Below are 14,264 nucleotides of genomic sequence, written 5' to 3' on the forward strand. Positions count from 1 at the left end.
CTAAAGTCATATCAACGACTACTTTGACGTCATTTATATAAACCTTTCTACCGTATGGACCACCGAAAACAACCTGCCAACTTCCGGCCGCTCGCAAACTCTGACCCAAAATATTATGTATCGGATGGTCAAATAACACTTGGCGAACGTGCACGTGACCTAAAAAGAAAGATGGTAGGCACGGTGGGAAGACCATAAAAGAAGAAGAGTAGGAGTACAAGGGCAAGATCGTAATAAAACAATGCGGCCACTACGAGCGGCGGCACCGACTCCGCGAACCGCGTTCACGCTGGTGAAAAAGGCACCGCGGCAATCATCAAAAGAGTTTCCTAAGCGGCAAAGAGCTGTCTCTATCTCCCATCTTCCCTCCCGCTCCAAGATTCCAACGCCATTGCTTACGCTATCCCCTTGCCAGGATTCGGCGAATTCCAGACTGTTTTTGCCAAATCCGGTCGAGAGCCCTCCGGAATCGCGATCCGGAGCTCGAGATCTATCGACCTAGGGTCCTCTTGGGTGATCTGGATTCGATTTGAGAATTTGATTCGTTCGGGTTCCGGTTTTCTTGGATCGGCGTCGCGGCATTGGCCGATTGAGGAAGATTTAACTGGATTTTAAGGTCTTAGGTGCGGAAACTCCCGATTTCGTGCGGATCTTAGGTTGTTATCTGTCCCCTAGTTTTCATCCGATCGCCCGAGATGCCGAACGAGGGAGCCCGGAGGAACGGGGCCTCTCGTCTGCTCACTGAGGGACTACTGCTGCATGAAGCCGTTCCCCCAACTTCTTCATCTTCGTCGCCGCCTTCTTCTCGTTATCCGGGTACCAAGTATGTCGAGCACCATGTCTCAAAGATGGACACGCTTGCTGGCATCGCGATAAAGTATGGTGTTGAGGTAATTGGAGTTCTCAGACTTGAGCATTGGATTTTAGTATTTTACTTCATTTAGGTGATATTTTCACGAGAGATAGGTGTATTGTGGCTAAAAGGTCCTCTTTCTGTTGTATATATGGATAACACTGCAAGCCATTGATAAGATCTGTAAATTAATTATTAATTATTCTGTATTCCTATAGGGAAAGATGTTATGCTTGAACTATTGATTGTTATTAAGATAAATTGAGATTTGATTTTCTTATATGGATTATGTGATAAGATATGGAAGTTTTTTAATGTTTTAGGTTGCTGATATAAAGCGAATGAATGGTTTGGTGACGGATCGCCAGATGTTCGCGCACAAGACGCTGCGGATTCCTTTGCCAGGTCGGCACCCCCCATCTCCTATCCATCTGAATGGTGCAGCAGCCAATAATAGGTAAATCTTTGCTTATGTCTTTACTTGAACCAGCATTGACTGTTTGTTTACGTACCCTGCCAGCTTGCTTCAATGTATCGAATCATATGTATTGTTCAAAATTTCATGAATGATGTCATCATTAAGCCTTCAATTTAATGATGCTCTTCAATGCTTACTCATCTTACAGCTGTGAGGGCAAGCTATTAATATTGCTTATTACTGTTCATCTCCTTCCAGGTTCTGTTTGCCCTGCAATGAATTTCATAGATGTCATAGCCATAAACAAAACCAAATGGCAGTCTTTTGTTAAATGCTTAATCTTTCAAGTGCATGCCAAATTCTGAAATCTTTAGTGTATAATTGATTAAATGTATACAGAGAAAATTCTTGATGCTGTGGTAATTTTGTTTCAAGTGAGACATGCAGGAGTCTATCCATTTGGAGTATGATATATTTGCTTGACAAACCTCATTCTAGTTCCTATTAAAAAAAGGTCTTATCTTTCTTGTGGACTTCTAGTTATGCCTGGCCGGTGATGTTACAATATTCCATTTGGTTTGGTTCGATCTTCCATTTGGAGGCAAAAAGTGTTTTTTGTTTTTTGGTGAGGTGGATAATTCATGTAATCCTCATGTAGACACATCCACTGATATCCGAGTACAATAGCTTATGAAGTTGCATAGGTGCAGAGGTGATGGAATCCCAAACAACATTGACCAAGTTATTCACAACATAGGAAGCCACCTAGTCATCTACGCTGTTAGCTTCCCTATAAACTGTGCGGCGTCAAAGGAAGTAAGAGCGGATGTAATCCTCCAAATATCCATAAGAAGAGGATGTGCACTGTCGGGGTGAGCATCTGGTATAGCTATCCAGTTGACCCCAGTTCTGGAGTTCCCCTCCAACATAATTTGGGTTGCCTCCAGCATGGTAATGGCATAGGCGGCTGCAACAAGTTTCAAAGAAGAATCCAGGAGGTTTTCGGAAAACTTCTCTCGAACCTTTGACTGCAGGGTACTTGAGTTATCTGGAAATCAGTTTCATGTTGATTGGAATTTCATACTATCAGGTACTCCGTACTCTAGATAACATTGCAGCTGGAAGCTTTTTCCCACAGTTTTAGTTATGACATGTGAATCTGAGGGTTTATTTTTGCTTTATGGACACCTGTAGAAGATAAAGCTTTGTTTTCTAAATGGAAAAACCAAATTGTATGCTTTGATTATGGCATCCTAGTGTTGGGAGACCTGGAAAACCTGATGACAGCATTTCTATCTTTGGGTACACTTGGAATGTTGCAATATCACAGAAATCCTGTGCTGAAGTTTTTTCTTTACCATGATACATCAAGCTAGGATGAAGGTACATTCCGAAGATGACATTACAATGAAGATGAAATATGGGCATGCATTTTGTAATAACAACTGCTTTATGATGTGCCTGCTTTACCAAATATTACTTTCTGGCATTGATATATAACAGATAACCTGCAAGACTAAGTTTGAATGTGAGAGCTTCCATTACTATACCTAAATGAGGGAGTGTAGAGATAGTGCTTGTAAAATATCTGGAAGAGGGACAACTCCTGAATGGAAGTGTAACTTGAAGTTGTGTAGTTGGATAATTTGGATAAAGTTTGTCTGTGCCTTCATAGGAACTCCACTTATCTATACACCTTTGAATTTGTCTTTACAAGCTTCATCTCCTCAGCTAGCATCCCCTAATAGAATTTTTCCATGTTCCTTTTACTTGAGAATTGAGTTCGATGACTTCAACACCAATATGCCCAAGAGTGCAACGTTGAACGCTGATACTTAGTTTTACTCCCATTGTTAGGATGTTTCTTTAGAGCTAAGTTGTAATAGGGCCTCCCACATACTTCATAACCTGATCATAGGACCTTTTCAAAATTTTAGATTTTATGCATAATAGATTTTCTTTTGTATTAAAGAAGTACGCTCATGTTGATTAGAGCATTAATTGACGATAGAAACCAAGCAATCTTTTGCCTCTGTTGCTTGAGGGGGCAACTTTGAGAGCTGCTGAAGTATGTGTCTGAGGAAAAAGGGGACACCTTTTTTAACCTGGAATCTTTGTAATAATGTCTGACTTCTGTTTAATCTTGCGCATTTGACAAGGCATGCCTCAGATTTACCTCTGAGAACCATGTTCCATTATGGCAGTTGGAAAGAGCAAGGTTATTAATGGATATCTTTTTCCCCTTGCAGTAGGGGGCAAAGATATGCTTATTACCATCTAACATCAACATTTGAGTCGGGATCCTGATTAAGCCCTGGAACAACATATGAAATTTTGAATTCTAAATGAGCCAAATTCCTGATTTCAAATCTTCCTCATGTTTTATGAGGAATGTGCTGCTTTACCTCATCTTACCCTAAAGCTCCTTAAAATATTCCTCCTAAATTATTTGAGTTGGAGATGGTATAGGTGTAGTGCATGTATTCTGTCTTTGAAAATTTTTCTATTAATCAGATGGTGCACCGATCACTCGGTATATCTTTTTTGCCGTCATGTCATCTTTGGCTATTTCAGTACAAGTATCTCATCTTGCATGGCATGATCTCTCCTTGCATATGCTCAGACATCTGGAATTGCTGTTTACTGATATAAAGTCCACAAAGAAGACCAAATAAATGGATACTGATGAAACCAAATAGAAGATCGCACACATATGAAACGTTTACCAGATTTAAATTTCTCCCTCTTTCTGTTGTTTTAAACAAACTGGGCTGACACCGATTGTTTTCATAATCTTTAAATTTAAGTAGTTAAACAAATGAGATCTTAATGCAAGGATTTTAAAGTACTTTTAAAAAGTCTACAATGGTTGATCAGCACCTTTTCAATTCCATGTTTGGACTGTCGTCTGTTTGCTGTCTACTCTTGGATAACCAGTTATAGTACTGCCATTCATTGATACTAGCTGCATCATGCATAAGAACATTCAGTACAGCCTCTTTTATAATATTATTGCAGAGAACAGACTCCTGTTCGTCATCCTCGCAGAGATTCTGCTCTAGATTCACTCCAATCGCTGAAGTCGAAACCTCCTCAACCCAAGATCATCTCCCCTGCCATAATCAGTGTGCAGGGATACTATGGTCTCAAGGCCCCTGGAAGGGGTCCAGCTGTTGAAGAAACTGAAATGACCGTTTACAAAATTAGTGGTTCCTTCAACTTTGAAGATGAACCCCCTAAACCCTCACCAGCTTCTGATCCACAACACTTCAACCGCCATAGGAGGTCTGCAAGCCTAACAAATGGGTTCCCGCAGGAAAATGGTGAGCCAGCTGAGATACCAGTAGTTGCTGAAGCTGGGGACAGCAGTGATGAGCAATCAAAGAGTGAGAAGTCTGTCAGGCGACGTCAAAAAGCTGATGCTGATCCTCCTTTGCCCGCCCTAGACTTACTAACGGAGGATAGGGGAGGGGTCGCAGGGAGGATAGGAAAGGGTCCAGCCCCCAGGCCGAAGTTGGGGACACCAATAGGCATGGAGCTGCTCCGGCAGAATGCCTTTTCAACTGGAGACACTTCTGCGGCCAGTGGGTTTGCTGCTGTAAAAAAATCATTGAGCACCTCAAATTTGCAGGAATCCGATTCTGGGTCATCCGCAAGGTCATCTTCGAAGTGGATTTTGAAATCTGATGCTATCACCAGACCAATTTTCGGTGGCTTGCCAAAGCCAATTGCTTCTTGGAACAAATCTGCTCTAGATTAATCATGCCATTATAGATGCCTATTTGTTCTTTCGCCTTTTTCTTCCTTGCCGTCATGTGTAACCAAATGTAAATCTAAGACTCACCCCCCTTTCTGCTAAGGAGGCCTTGATTAAGACTGGTCATATGTAACCTTATAAGGAAATAGAAAATTTCGGCGAACAGGACCCAGCCTGTGCACCACTGATTAAGAACAGCAGAGCTTGTCGAAGCACCATCCTTTTTCCAGTACCACCGTTCTGTGAAACTTCTCATCCATGAAATACGTATTATGAGATTCTGGATGCTTCTTGATGTAGAAGGCTGCCTCTCTTTCGAAGAACTCCGGGCGGGGGAACAGCAAGCACCAGTGCCAGCACCAAAGTTAACCCTATTCCACGGGGCAACAAGCATCCTCTGGGATTTTTTTTTTTTGGGGACAACCAGCTTGAGGAGGGGAAATAATGTACACAAATTGGCCTTTTAGGATTAAAGACACTGTCCCTTTGAGAGAGAAGCGCGGCTGGAAACGGACAGAAATATGTGATGCGAAACTTACAGGTATACACAGTTAAAGAAGTTCCGAAGGCATGTCCTTTTCCCCGGTACTGGGAATAATACCAGAAACTGTGATATAAACCTCATTCGGATGCCATGATTGCAGATCCAATAATACTCGTATAAGAAAATGATAACAAGAATAATTGTGACAAAACCATGAGCTGAAGAAACATCAGCGTTTGTTTGCTTAACCTTGAGACAGCATAAAATCCACAGCCATAAAATAGAAGCAGTATATTTTTTGTGATAAAATAGTGTTTGTTTTTTTTTCTTTCTTTCCCTTTCTTTTGTGTAAATAAGTGACATAAGGCCGCCACACCAACAGAGGCGAGTTCATGTGGCCATATGCTGGATGGAAGGCAGATTATCATCTTTTAATTCATCATCACTTCTCTGTTAATTTATCATCTTTTTTCAAGGTAGAAAATGGGATTCAGTAAATGAGTGACAAGTACATGCCTCAAACTCTAATATATTACTTTCCCTTTCTGTCCTCAATGTGCAGGACAAATCATCAAGAAAATCAGAAGGGAAATTCAAGACTACCATCTTCATTAAAAGAAAGAGAGAAGAAATCTAATTGCTCTCACAAAAACTGAAAACTGACATAAGACATTGTGCATTATCAGCCTTTGAATACAGGAATAAAGCACAGGCAACATTGGGACTCAGTATCATGCATGGTAGCCTAAACTAAATAATGCTCTCAAAAAGAGAATCAGATTGAAGCATGCCTAAATTACAAATGAAAGACAATTGTCCATGCTTCCACTAATTTTACCATATCTAGCTAGTCTCTGTTCCATCTTTTTTCGACAGGCCCTCTGAAGGGAGTAAACAAAAACATTTAATATACAGAGACTGGTATGTCAACCATAGATGTAAACAGGATGAGCACAGGCTGGAAACTGTTTGTTATTCAGGAGTTATGAAGAACCAAATACAACTGGATATAAGTACTGATATTGATGATGATGATGGCTTGGTTAATTCAAGAACATCCAGAGGTCTAGAAATTAATTACAGGTGTCCGCTAATGATCCTTCATAGTAAGCAGTAAAGGATTTTTCAGGTACACAATTAACTACAAAGTTTGGATAACCGGACATAAAACAGCCGATTTGCAGAGGCCATGATAATTAACAAGTATCCTAATAAGTTTCCACATTAAGATGAGGGTGCCCAATGGTTGAGCTGGTAAAGTCACTAGATGTTGGTCATTAGGTGCCTGGGTTTGATCCCACCCTCAACATGATTCTGGCCAGGATTTCTCCATCCTAATTCTAAGAAGAGAAAAAGGAAAGAAAAAGAAAACAAAAATTATCCATATTAAGATGATACCAGACATTTTGCTGATTTTCATGAATGAACCATTAAGTCATCCAGAATTTTCCACTGAAGAAAAGAGTGATCAATGTGCATGAACATCTAATGGATAAGGAGAGCTGAATTGCAAAATAAAGGCTTGTTTGTTGGGTATGTACTCCAGGAGCAAAAGGAGGAAACCATAAAATGCCAAAAAATAAAGTGGTGAAATGTGAAATGAGGACCGTGTTAAAATCCTCTAGAAATATGTGGAAAAAGACATTATGCAGTGGCCTATGATCATTAAGCAGTATCCATATTATGATGATACCTGACAATTTATTGACTTTCGTGACTGGATTATGAAGTCATAGAGTTCATTTTTCCAACACTAATGGATAACGAGGAAGCTGAATTGCTAAACAAAGGTGAGGTTGTTCTGAGTAAGGTATGCCACATCGTACCGAACTAAATAGTACAAAACGTGCCAATTCGGTACAGGTATGCAATACGGAAAGCGTACTGACACTTGGTACACCGAACCGGCCCGAATTAGGCGTACCGACACAGTAGCAGGGTAATACTAGTGTGGGGCCCGATACCGAGATGGCATATCTTGGTTCTGAGTATGTACTCTAGAAGAAAAAGGAAGGAACAACGAAGAGCCTAAAACAAAAATAGTGATATGTGAGATAGAAAAGATGCAAGATCCTTAGAGACATTGTGGGAAGAACATAGTTGTTACAATCCAAAAAAGGAAAGAGCCAAACAGTTAACTACCCGAAAAAAGAAAGAACTATCTGAACTTAAAAATGCAAAAGATGTGGGAATATGACATACTATATTCAGCGGATTGATCATAGAGAATTTGCAATGTGATAGATGAAGTATGTTGGTGGCCAAAACATACACACACACACACAGTGAGAGAGGGAGAGAGAGAGTCAGAGATGAAATTGAAAAATTTCAAATATATTGAAAAAGCTAATAAAGCTAAACAGGTAGCAAGGCTACATATACTGTTTGTTAATTAAGAATGGTGGTCATATTCGTGGACATCAAAAAATCCATTTTATGTCTGAGTTCTTGTTTTCCAATAAAATGGATTTATGAAGTCCATGTGTATGACCATTCCCATAATTACAGTGGAGATGGCTAAAAAACGGATGTGACAGATTAAGGCATAAATGCAGTTTGTAAATTAAGAATGGTCATATTCGTGGACACCAAAAAATCCAATTCTATGTCTGAGTTTTTATACTCAACTAGAATGGATTCATGATGTCCATGTGTATGACCATTCACATGTAACTACACCGAAGATGGTTATATATGCAGTTTGTAAATTAAGAACAGTCATATTCGTGGACACCAAAAAATCCATTTTAAGTCTGAGTTTTTATATTTAAATAGAATGGATTTTCGATGTCCATGTGTATGACCATTCATATCTAACTACAGTTTAGATGGCTAAAAAAAGCATGTGGCAGATTAAAGCATTTGGATGATAGCAAAAGAAAGAAATATAGAAAGAAAAGAGGTTTGTAGAATATCAAGGGAAACTTCATTTAATGACTGACTAGTTCACTAAGCAGTTTCTTTTAAATAAGATTTCTAACTATCATGTTGTGGGTGGATGGTGACTGAAGTACTACTCGTCCATGCTTACTAGATATATAAGACATCAAAAAGCACGTGGATTTCTGGCTAGGCACTCAAATCTACAGAGAAGGAAACTCCTAAAGGGTGGTCGAATGGTCCACTTCTGAGGCAATTTGCTTTGCTTTAGCAACCAATTGGCCATTTGATTTTTCCCCTTCAGTTGTAACAAAGATGTAGCAATGATTTGCTTTATATTTATTCTAGAGTTGATAATGCAACCAAATAATTGGATGAAGCCTTTGTCCATTAGAAGGACATAAGAATCAAAATGCTGGGAGGAGGATTGAGATGCTTGTTAATAAGAATAATAAAGGTGACATAAATAGTTGCACCAACCACCATGAAATTAATCTATAAGCCAAACTACATAGTTAAGAGTTGATAAAACAAATTTTGAGAGAACCAAATTGGTTTCATGCTAATAGACAGCTGAAAGAGATTTCAAGAAAAGAATTCTGCATTTCCTTCTCAAAAGATTATGGAGATCCGCATGCGGTTTATTTTATCGACTTAATGAGAGCGTCAAATTGAGTGCCATGAGAAAATTATCCAGCGTGCATTATTATTGCATTTATAAGGTATATTTGGAAATTATTAGCAAAATGTATGACGTGACGAGGCTCTATAGCAAGACAAGTTCCAACATGCAGTGGGCCTACACAAACGACCAAACATGGGCCCATAACTGTTTCCACGTAGGGGCTGTTTGGACTCTTGTAAGTGGAGACGCATGCAGCTCAAGTTGCAGGTACAAGCCAGCCTGCTTGTTTGGATGCCTGCAACTCAAGTTGCGCAATAACTTGCTTAAGCTGCACCTCAAGACTATCTTATAGTAGGTCGATTTGCAGTCAAAATTGCCACAGGACAAATTGCAGCTACCCGAATAGATATCGCAATTAAAAAAAAACAAGATTCTCTCTTCCCTTTTCTCCTCCACTTAGCTGCCTCCTCATTCTCCATCCACCCCCTCAACCTCTACACTGCCATGCGCTGCCTCTAACCCCCTACCCTGTCCTCTCCTTCACCTTCTCCACCCTCCTCAAGGCTTGCACTGCTGCTCACTCCCTCTGCATGGACGCCTAAACCCATACACAAGTCCTAGCCGTCAACGACTTCAACAACGATTTCTTCATCCATAAGACCCTTATCTCCATATACATTGAGTGCTCTGACTTGGCGACACTTGCAAGATATTCGACAGATATCTATCAAAGACACCCCTCATTTCCCCAATCTCTCTTCCAAATATAAGAAGTGAGTTACCTTGTAAGGAGTGACAAAGAATTAGATAGAAGAGTGCCAAATAAATTTGAACAATGTAAAACATATACCATGGATCACGAGATTAGTAGGACAAAACAAGAAAGGTAAGCAAAAATAGTCAACTTAGAAGTGGTTTTTATGGTGGGCTTGGTATGTACCATGTTGAAAAGAACAAAACCATCCAATGGTGAAAGGACAGAGCTTCTGGAGCAAATGCTATAGCAAACTATGCCTTCACCTCTCCACTTATTCCAACTATCCATTTGATAAGATCACCCTATTGGGTTTATAATGTGCCTGCAGAACTAACAAGTCCATAACATCTTTAATTTTGACCATTTATTTGGTTGCTTTCCAGTGGGGCCTAAAGTATTTTTGAGAAGAGGATTTCTCATCACATCCATTCAGCATCAAATATATTGACCAAGAGGTCTACTATCAATCTTAACGAAAGCAAATATGAAACTGAATTTTTTACTATGCCGTCTCTCTACTGTTCACCATGTAACATCTCAATGATCAAACATCACCATCAAACTGAATTTCTTACTATGGCCCCCCTGCACCTGCCCATTTCAATTATCTATGTGACACTGAAAACGTCAACCACAAAAATTTATTATTTCTCCACAAAATTGCATGCCCACACTTCACACCATCATTCCTCCATACTTTTAAGATCTCGATACCAACCACCTTCTCTAAACTGCACCCTATGGAAGTATCTGTAAAATGTAGTCTCAGTTGCCCCTCGATTTACACGCTTTGATGCACAAAATAAAAGGGGTTATGCATGTCTAATACTGATTCTCTCAGCTGCTTATATACTTTATTCACTTGGATGCACCAAATAAAAGGGGTGTATGCATGTCAAATACTGATTCTCTCAGCTGCTTATATACTTGATTCAAATTTGCAGCAATAAGTTGCGTTTATTGCACATTTCAAAGACTAATAAAACTAGATACATCCCTAGTCACAATAGTCTCCACAAGAATGTGAAGCTAATCCACAGTTATTCCTAGAATATGGAGTGTCAGCTATTGCACATCCATCCATCCATCCATCCATCCATAAATAAATAGTGACAGACCTCAAGCTACCCAACCCCCTTAGACCACTCTCTAGATAACTGTCACAGGAAGCTATTTTAGTCTACCTGGTAGATATTATTACATAGCTTAGGCATGATATGAGTATCAACTATCAAACTATAACTAGAAATAATAAGCTTTTTAAATTTATTGATCCTCATTCACCAAGCACTCCTATTAGGAACTACTTTTGATGTCACCTAAGCTTTTTTATATCCTTTTCACAACTTGCATCCAGGTTACCTTAGGTCTTTCCCTCCTACGTCTTTCTACAAAGATTAAAGTACCCCTCCTTACTAGAGCCCCTTGAGATCTTCATTGTACATGACCATGCCATCTTGACTGCTTCTCCAGCACTTCGTCTTGATTTGTACTACTATTACAGTTTCTCTAACGCACTTATTCCTCCCTGTATCCCTTTTAGTATTTCTACACATTCATCTCAACTTTCCTATTTTGCTATGTTCCACTTCTTAGTCATTCAATCATATCAAACTAAAATTTCGGCTCATGCAAGATTTCTTAAACCCTTTGGGAAAAAACATTAATCATGATACTTTCAGAAGAAATTAAATTTTCAAGTTTTACAAAAGAGATTTGCGATCATCCCTCGCAAGGTCTTCTTTTTCTTGCAATCATCCCTCACAAGGTCTTCTTTTTCTTCCTTTTTCAGCACATGATCCTCACCCTTTCAATCAATCCATTTCTTATCCCTCTTCCAATGCAATCATTAGGTAACCCGTAACTACATAGTTCTAACTAGATACATCATAATTGAACTACACCGCTAGCAAATTTTCTCATCTACATTGGCCTTCCTCTACACCGCCAGCAAATTTTCCCATCTACAGTGGCCTTCCTGGCACATCACATTTTACATTATTTTCACCCAAGTCTTAGCAATAGGTTTTGCAATCAAATAATGATCTAGAAAAACATCTCAACCTCATCAACTCTATTTGTTTTTTTTTTTTTGCCTACAAATCAACAATATTTGTTTATCTTTCCACCTCTTCATCTGAAATATCTTAGAAATCCAAATGATAATGATGTAGTCTCAGGACTCCATCTTAGACATAGTTTATGTTTTTTGTTGTTTCTATGTTTTTCATCTAAAGCCATGTTTAGGCTTGAATTTTTAGTCGAGTCATGTACTAGTACTGCCAAGCAAAAAGGATCCACTTAGGTGCGATAGAAAACCACCACACTTAATTGCTTGAGCCTTAGCCTTTCTTCAATACCCACGGTCATCACTCATCTCTAGGAACGGAGGAGGATGGATGATAGTCTTGAAAATAGAATTGTGCATGCATGGAAGAAAGAAGAAGAAACCCTAGAAAGATAAGTGCCACCGTGGGCGAAGCCTTGAGAGATCCTTTTTCTTCTACTTTCATCCTGCTTCTTGACCTATTTCTTATTGGAGCCACCTTCTTGACCCCGTCATCCTTCATCTCGATACCTTGGTGAAGCGCGGCCTGAGGATTCTTATTGGATTGGAGGGAACAAACTCGCAGAGGTAATTATCCGACTAGTTCTATCACCATCTTTTGCCCGGCCCTCGTTTCTTCATCCATCAATCATTATCTCCACCCATCATCATTACCATCGTTGCCATCTATCACATCCTTGAAACCCTAGTTTACTGGCAATATTTTTTTATTGTTCTGTTGTGGTTATTTTCAGTTTGCTGCACTAGTTATATTTCATTGATTTGGCTTCATTAATAAAACATTTACCATGTTCTGTTTTGCGTTCACATACCTGTATGATAATCTTTTAGGATGATAAGTATTTGCTGAAGTGTCTAATCAATCGCACCATAATTGATTATTATGAAATCAATCTACACCTGTAGTAATCGATTATAGATTGCACCAGATAATAATGAGCAAACACTAGGCTACTAATTATAACCGGAACCGTTTAGTGTGGTATATCAACAGTAGACTATGGGCCTAGTAAGTTTTGAGTTCTATACATCTAGCTATAACACTTATCCCATGCCAGAATCAAAATTGCCTACATCAAGGCCCATCAGCACTCCTGTCTCTAAACTATCTCCAAGTTATTTTTTCACATACTTAATTTAGCATATAAGACCATTTCTCCCCTCATCAATTAAAACTACATTGTTCATGCTAATCTTTTAAGAGAATAAGGGTGTGTAGGTCTAAAGTTGGATTATAACATAGGCATGAGAGTATTTCCCATGCTAGTTATCTCCGTACATGTCACGTAAGGTGCTAAGTATAGCCTGCAATGTTCTCAATGAATGTTTACCATGACAATAAAACAAATGACTGTTTCAAACAAGGTATAAAAATCAGATGGCAAAAGTGAGCGCCCCCCCCCCCCAAAAAAAAAAAACACACACACACACACACACTAACAAAAAAAAAATGAAAAAGGGATTTGCTGAAATGAGAATGTTGACATGAAGGCTTGGTTAAAACTAGGAAGCATAGAATGAAAAGCGAGAATACCAAAGGAACACAGAAGTGGCAGAAATTGAAGAAATTACCAAAACTTGATCAAAATATCACAAACATGTGCAGGAAAATTGTTAGATGTGCAGCTTTAGACAAGGACTTAACGATATCAGTTGGTGGTATCTATTTTTCCCAGGAACATTATGGTACCCGACCGTCCCGTACCAACTCTAGGGATGATGGTGTATTGGTACCATCTAGTATGTTTTTTTTATTTTGATTTTTATTTGAATTTTTGGATTCTCCAGCCTTTTCAAGCTCTTAAACTTTCACTTACCTTTCTTTTTTGGGTCTTGATTTAGTGATCAAGGGAGGGGAGGCCAAAATAGCAGCACTGGAGGAGGAATCTGCAAACAGAGCTGTGGTGAGAGAGGATCTGGGAGATGGCGCAAGCACACCAAGCGGTGGGGTGAAGAACTTGTCGTCAAGGCATGGAGGGGGGCAAGGGTCCAAAGATAATGCCACCAAGAGGAAGGGCAGGATTGAGGGAGGAAGGAGGTGATGGTGGAGGTTTTAAGGGAGAGGAAGGAGACGATCAGGAGGAGAGGTGTTAAGGGGAGAAGTTACGAGGCCAGATTTAAGTCACGTTTGAATGGATTAGGTTTGAGTTGGGACCCATTTATGGTGCACAAACTCAGTTTAGGGCTCATCCCAAGTGTCAGATGGGGCATGAGGAACCTCAGCTTTCCACCGTCCCTGATCCTCCTCTCTCTCTCTCTCTCCACTACCCCCCTTCTGCCTTAGCCTCCTCTCCCTATCTTTCTCGTATCTCTCTCTCCCTTTCTTTTTTTTTTTTGACAGAACCAAGCCTGGTACCACTACATATTGGCCGGTTCCTATGGTTGGTACAGACTAGTACTCATCAACATGGTCGATGAAGGC

At 39.7% G+C, this 14,264-nt stretch overlaps 1 protein-coding gene across 1 annotated transcript; it reads left to right on the forward strand.

The window, feature by feature from the left end:
* Nucleotides 1-252: 252 nt before the first annotated feature.
* LOC103722476 lies at nucleotides 253-9,902 on the forward strand. The gene is made up of 3 exons (XM_008813048.4): nucleotides 253-890; nucleotides 1,177-1,310; nucleotides 4,290-9,902. The coding sequence occupies exons 1-3, from the start codon at nucleotides 696-698 to the stop codon at nucleotides 5,029-5,031; spliced, it is 1,071 nt and encodes a 356-aa protein (XP_008811270.2). The 5' UTR covers nucleotides 253-695; the 3' UTR covers nucleotides 5,032-9,902.
* Nucleotides 9,903-14,264: the final 4,362 nt, after the last annotated feature.

Source organism: Phoenix dactylifera, chromosome 18, assembly GCF_009389715.1.
Source record: "Phoenix dactylifera cultivar Barhee BC4 chromosome 18, palm_55x_up_171113_PBpolish2nd_filt_p, whole genome shotgun sequence".
NCBI classification, from domain to species: domain Eukaryota; kingdom Viridiplantae; phylum Streptophyta; class Magnoliopsida; order Arecales; family Arecaceae; genus Phoenix; species Phoenix dactylifera.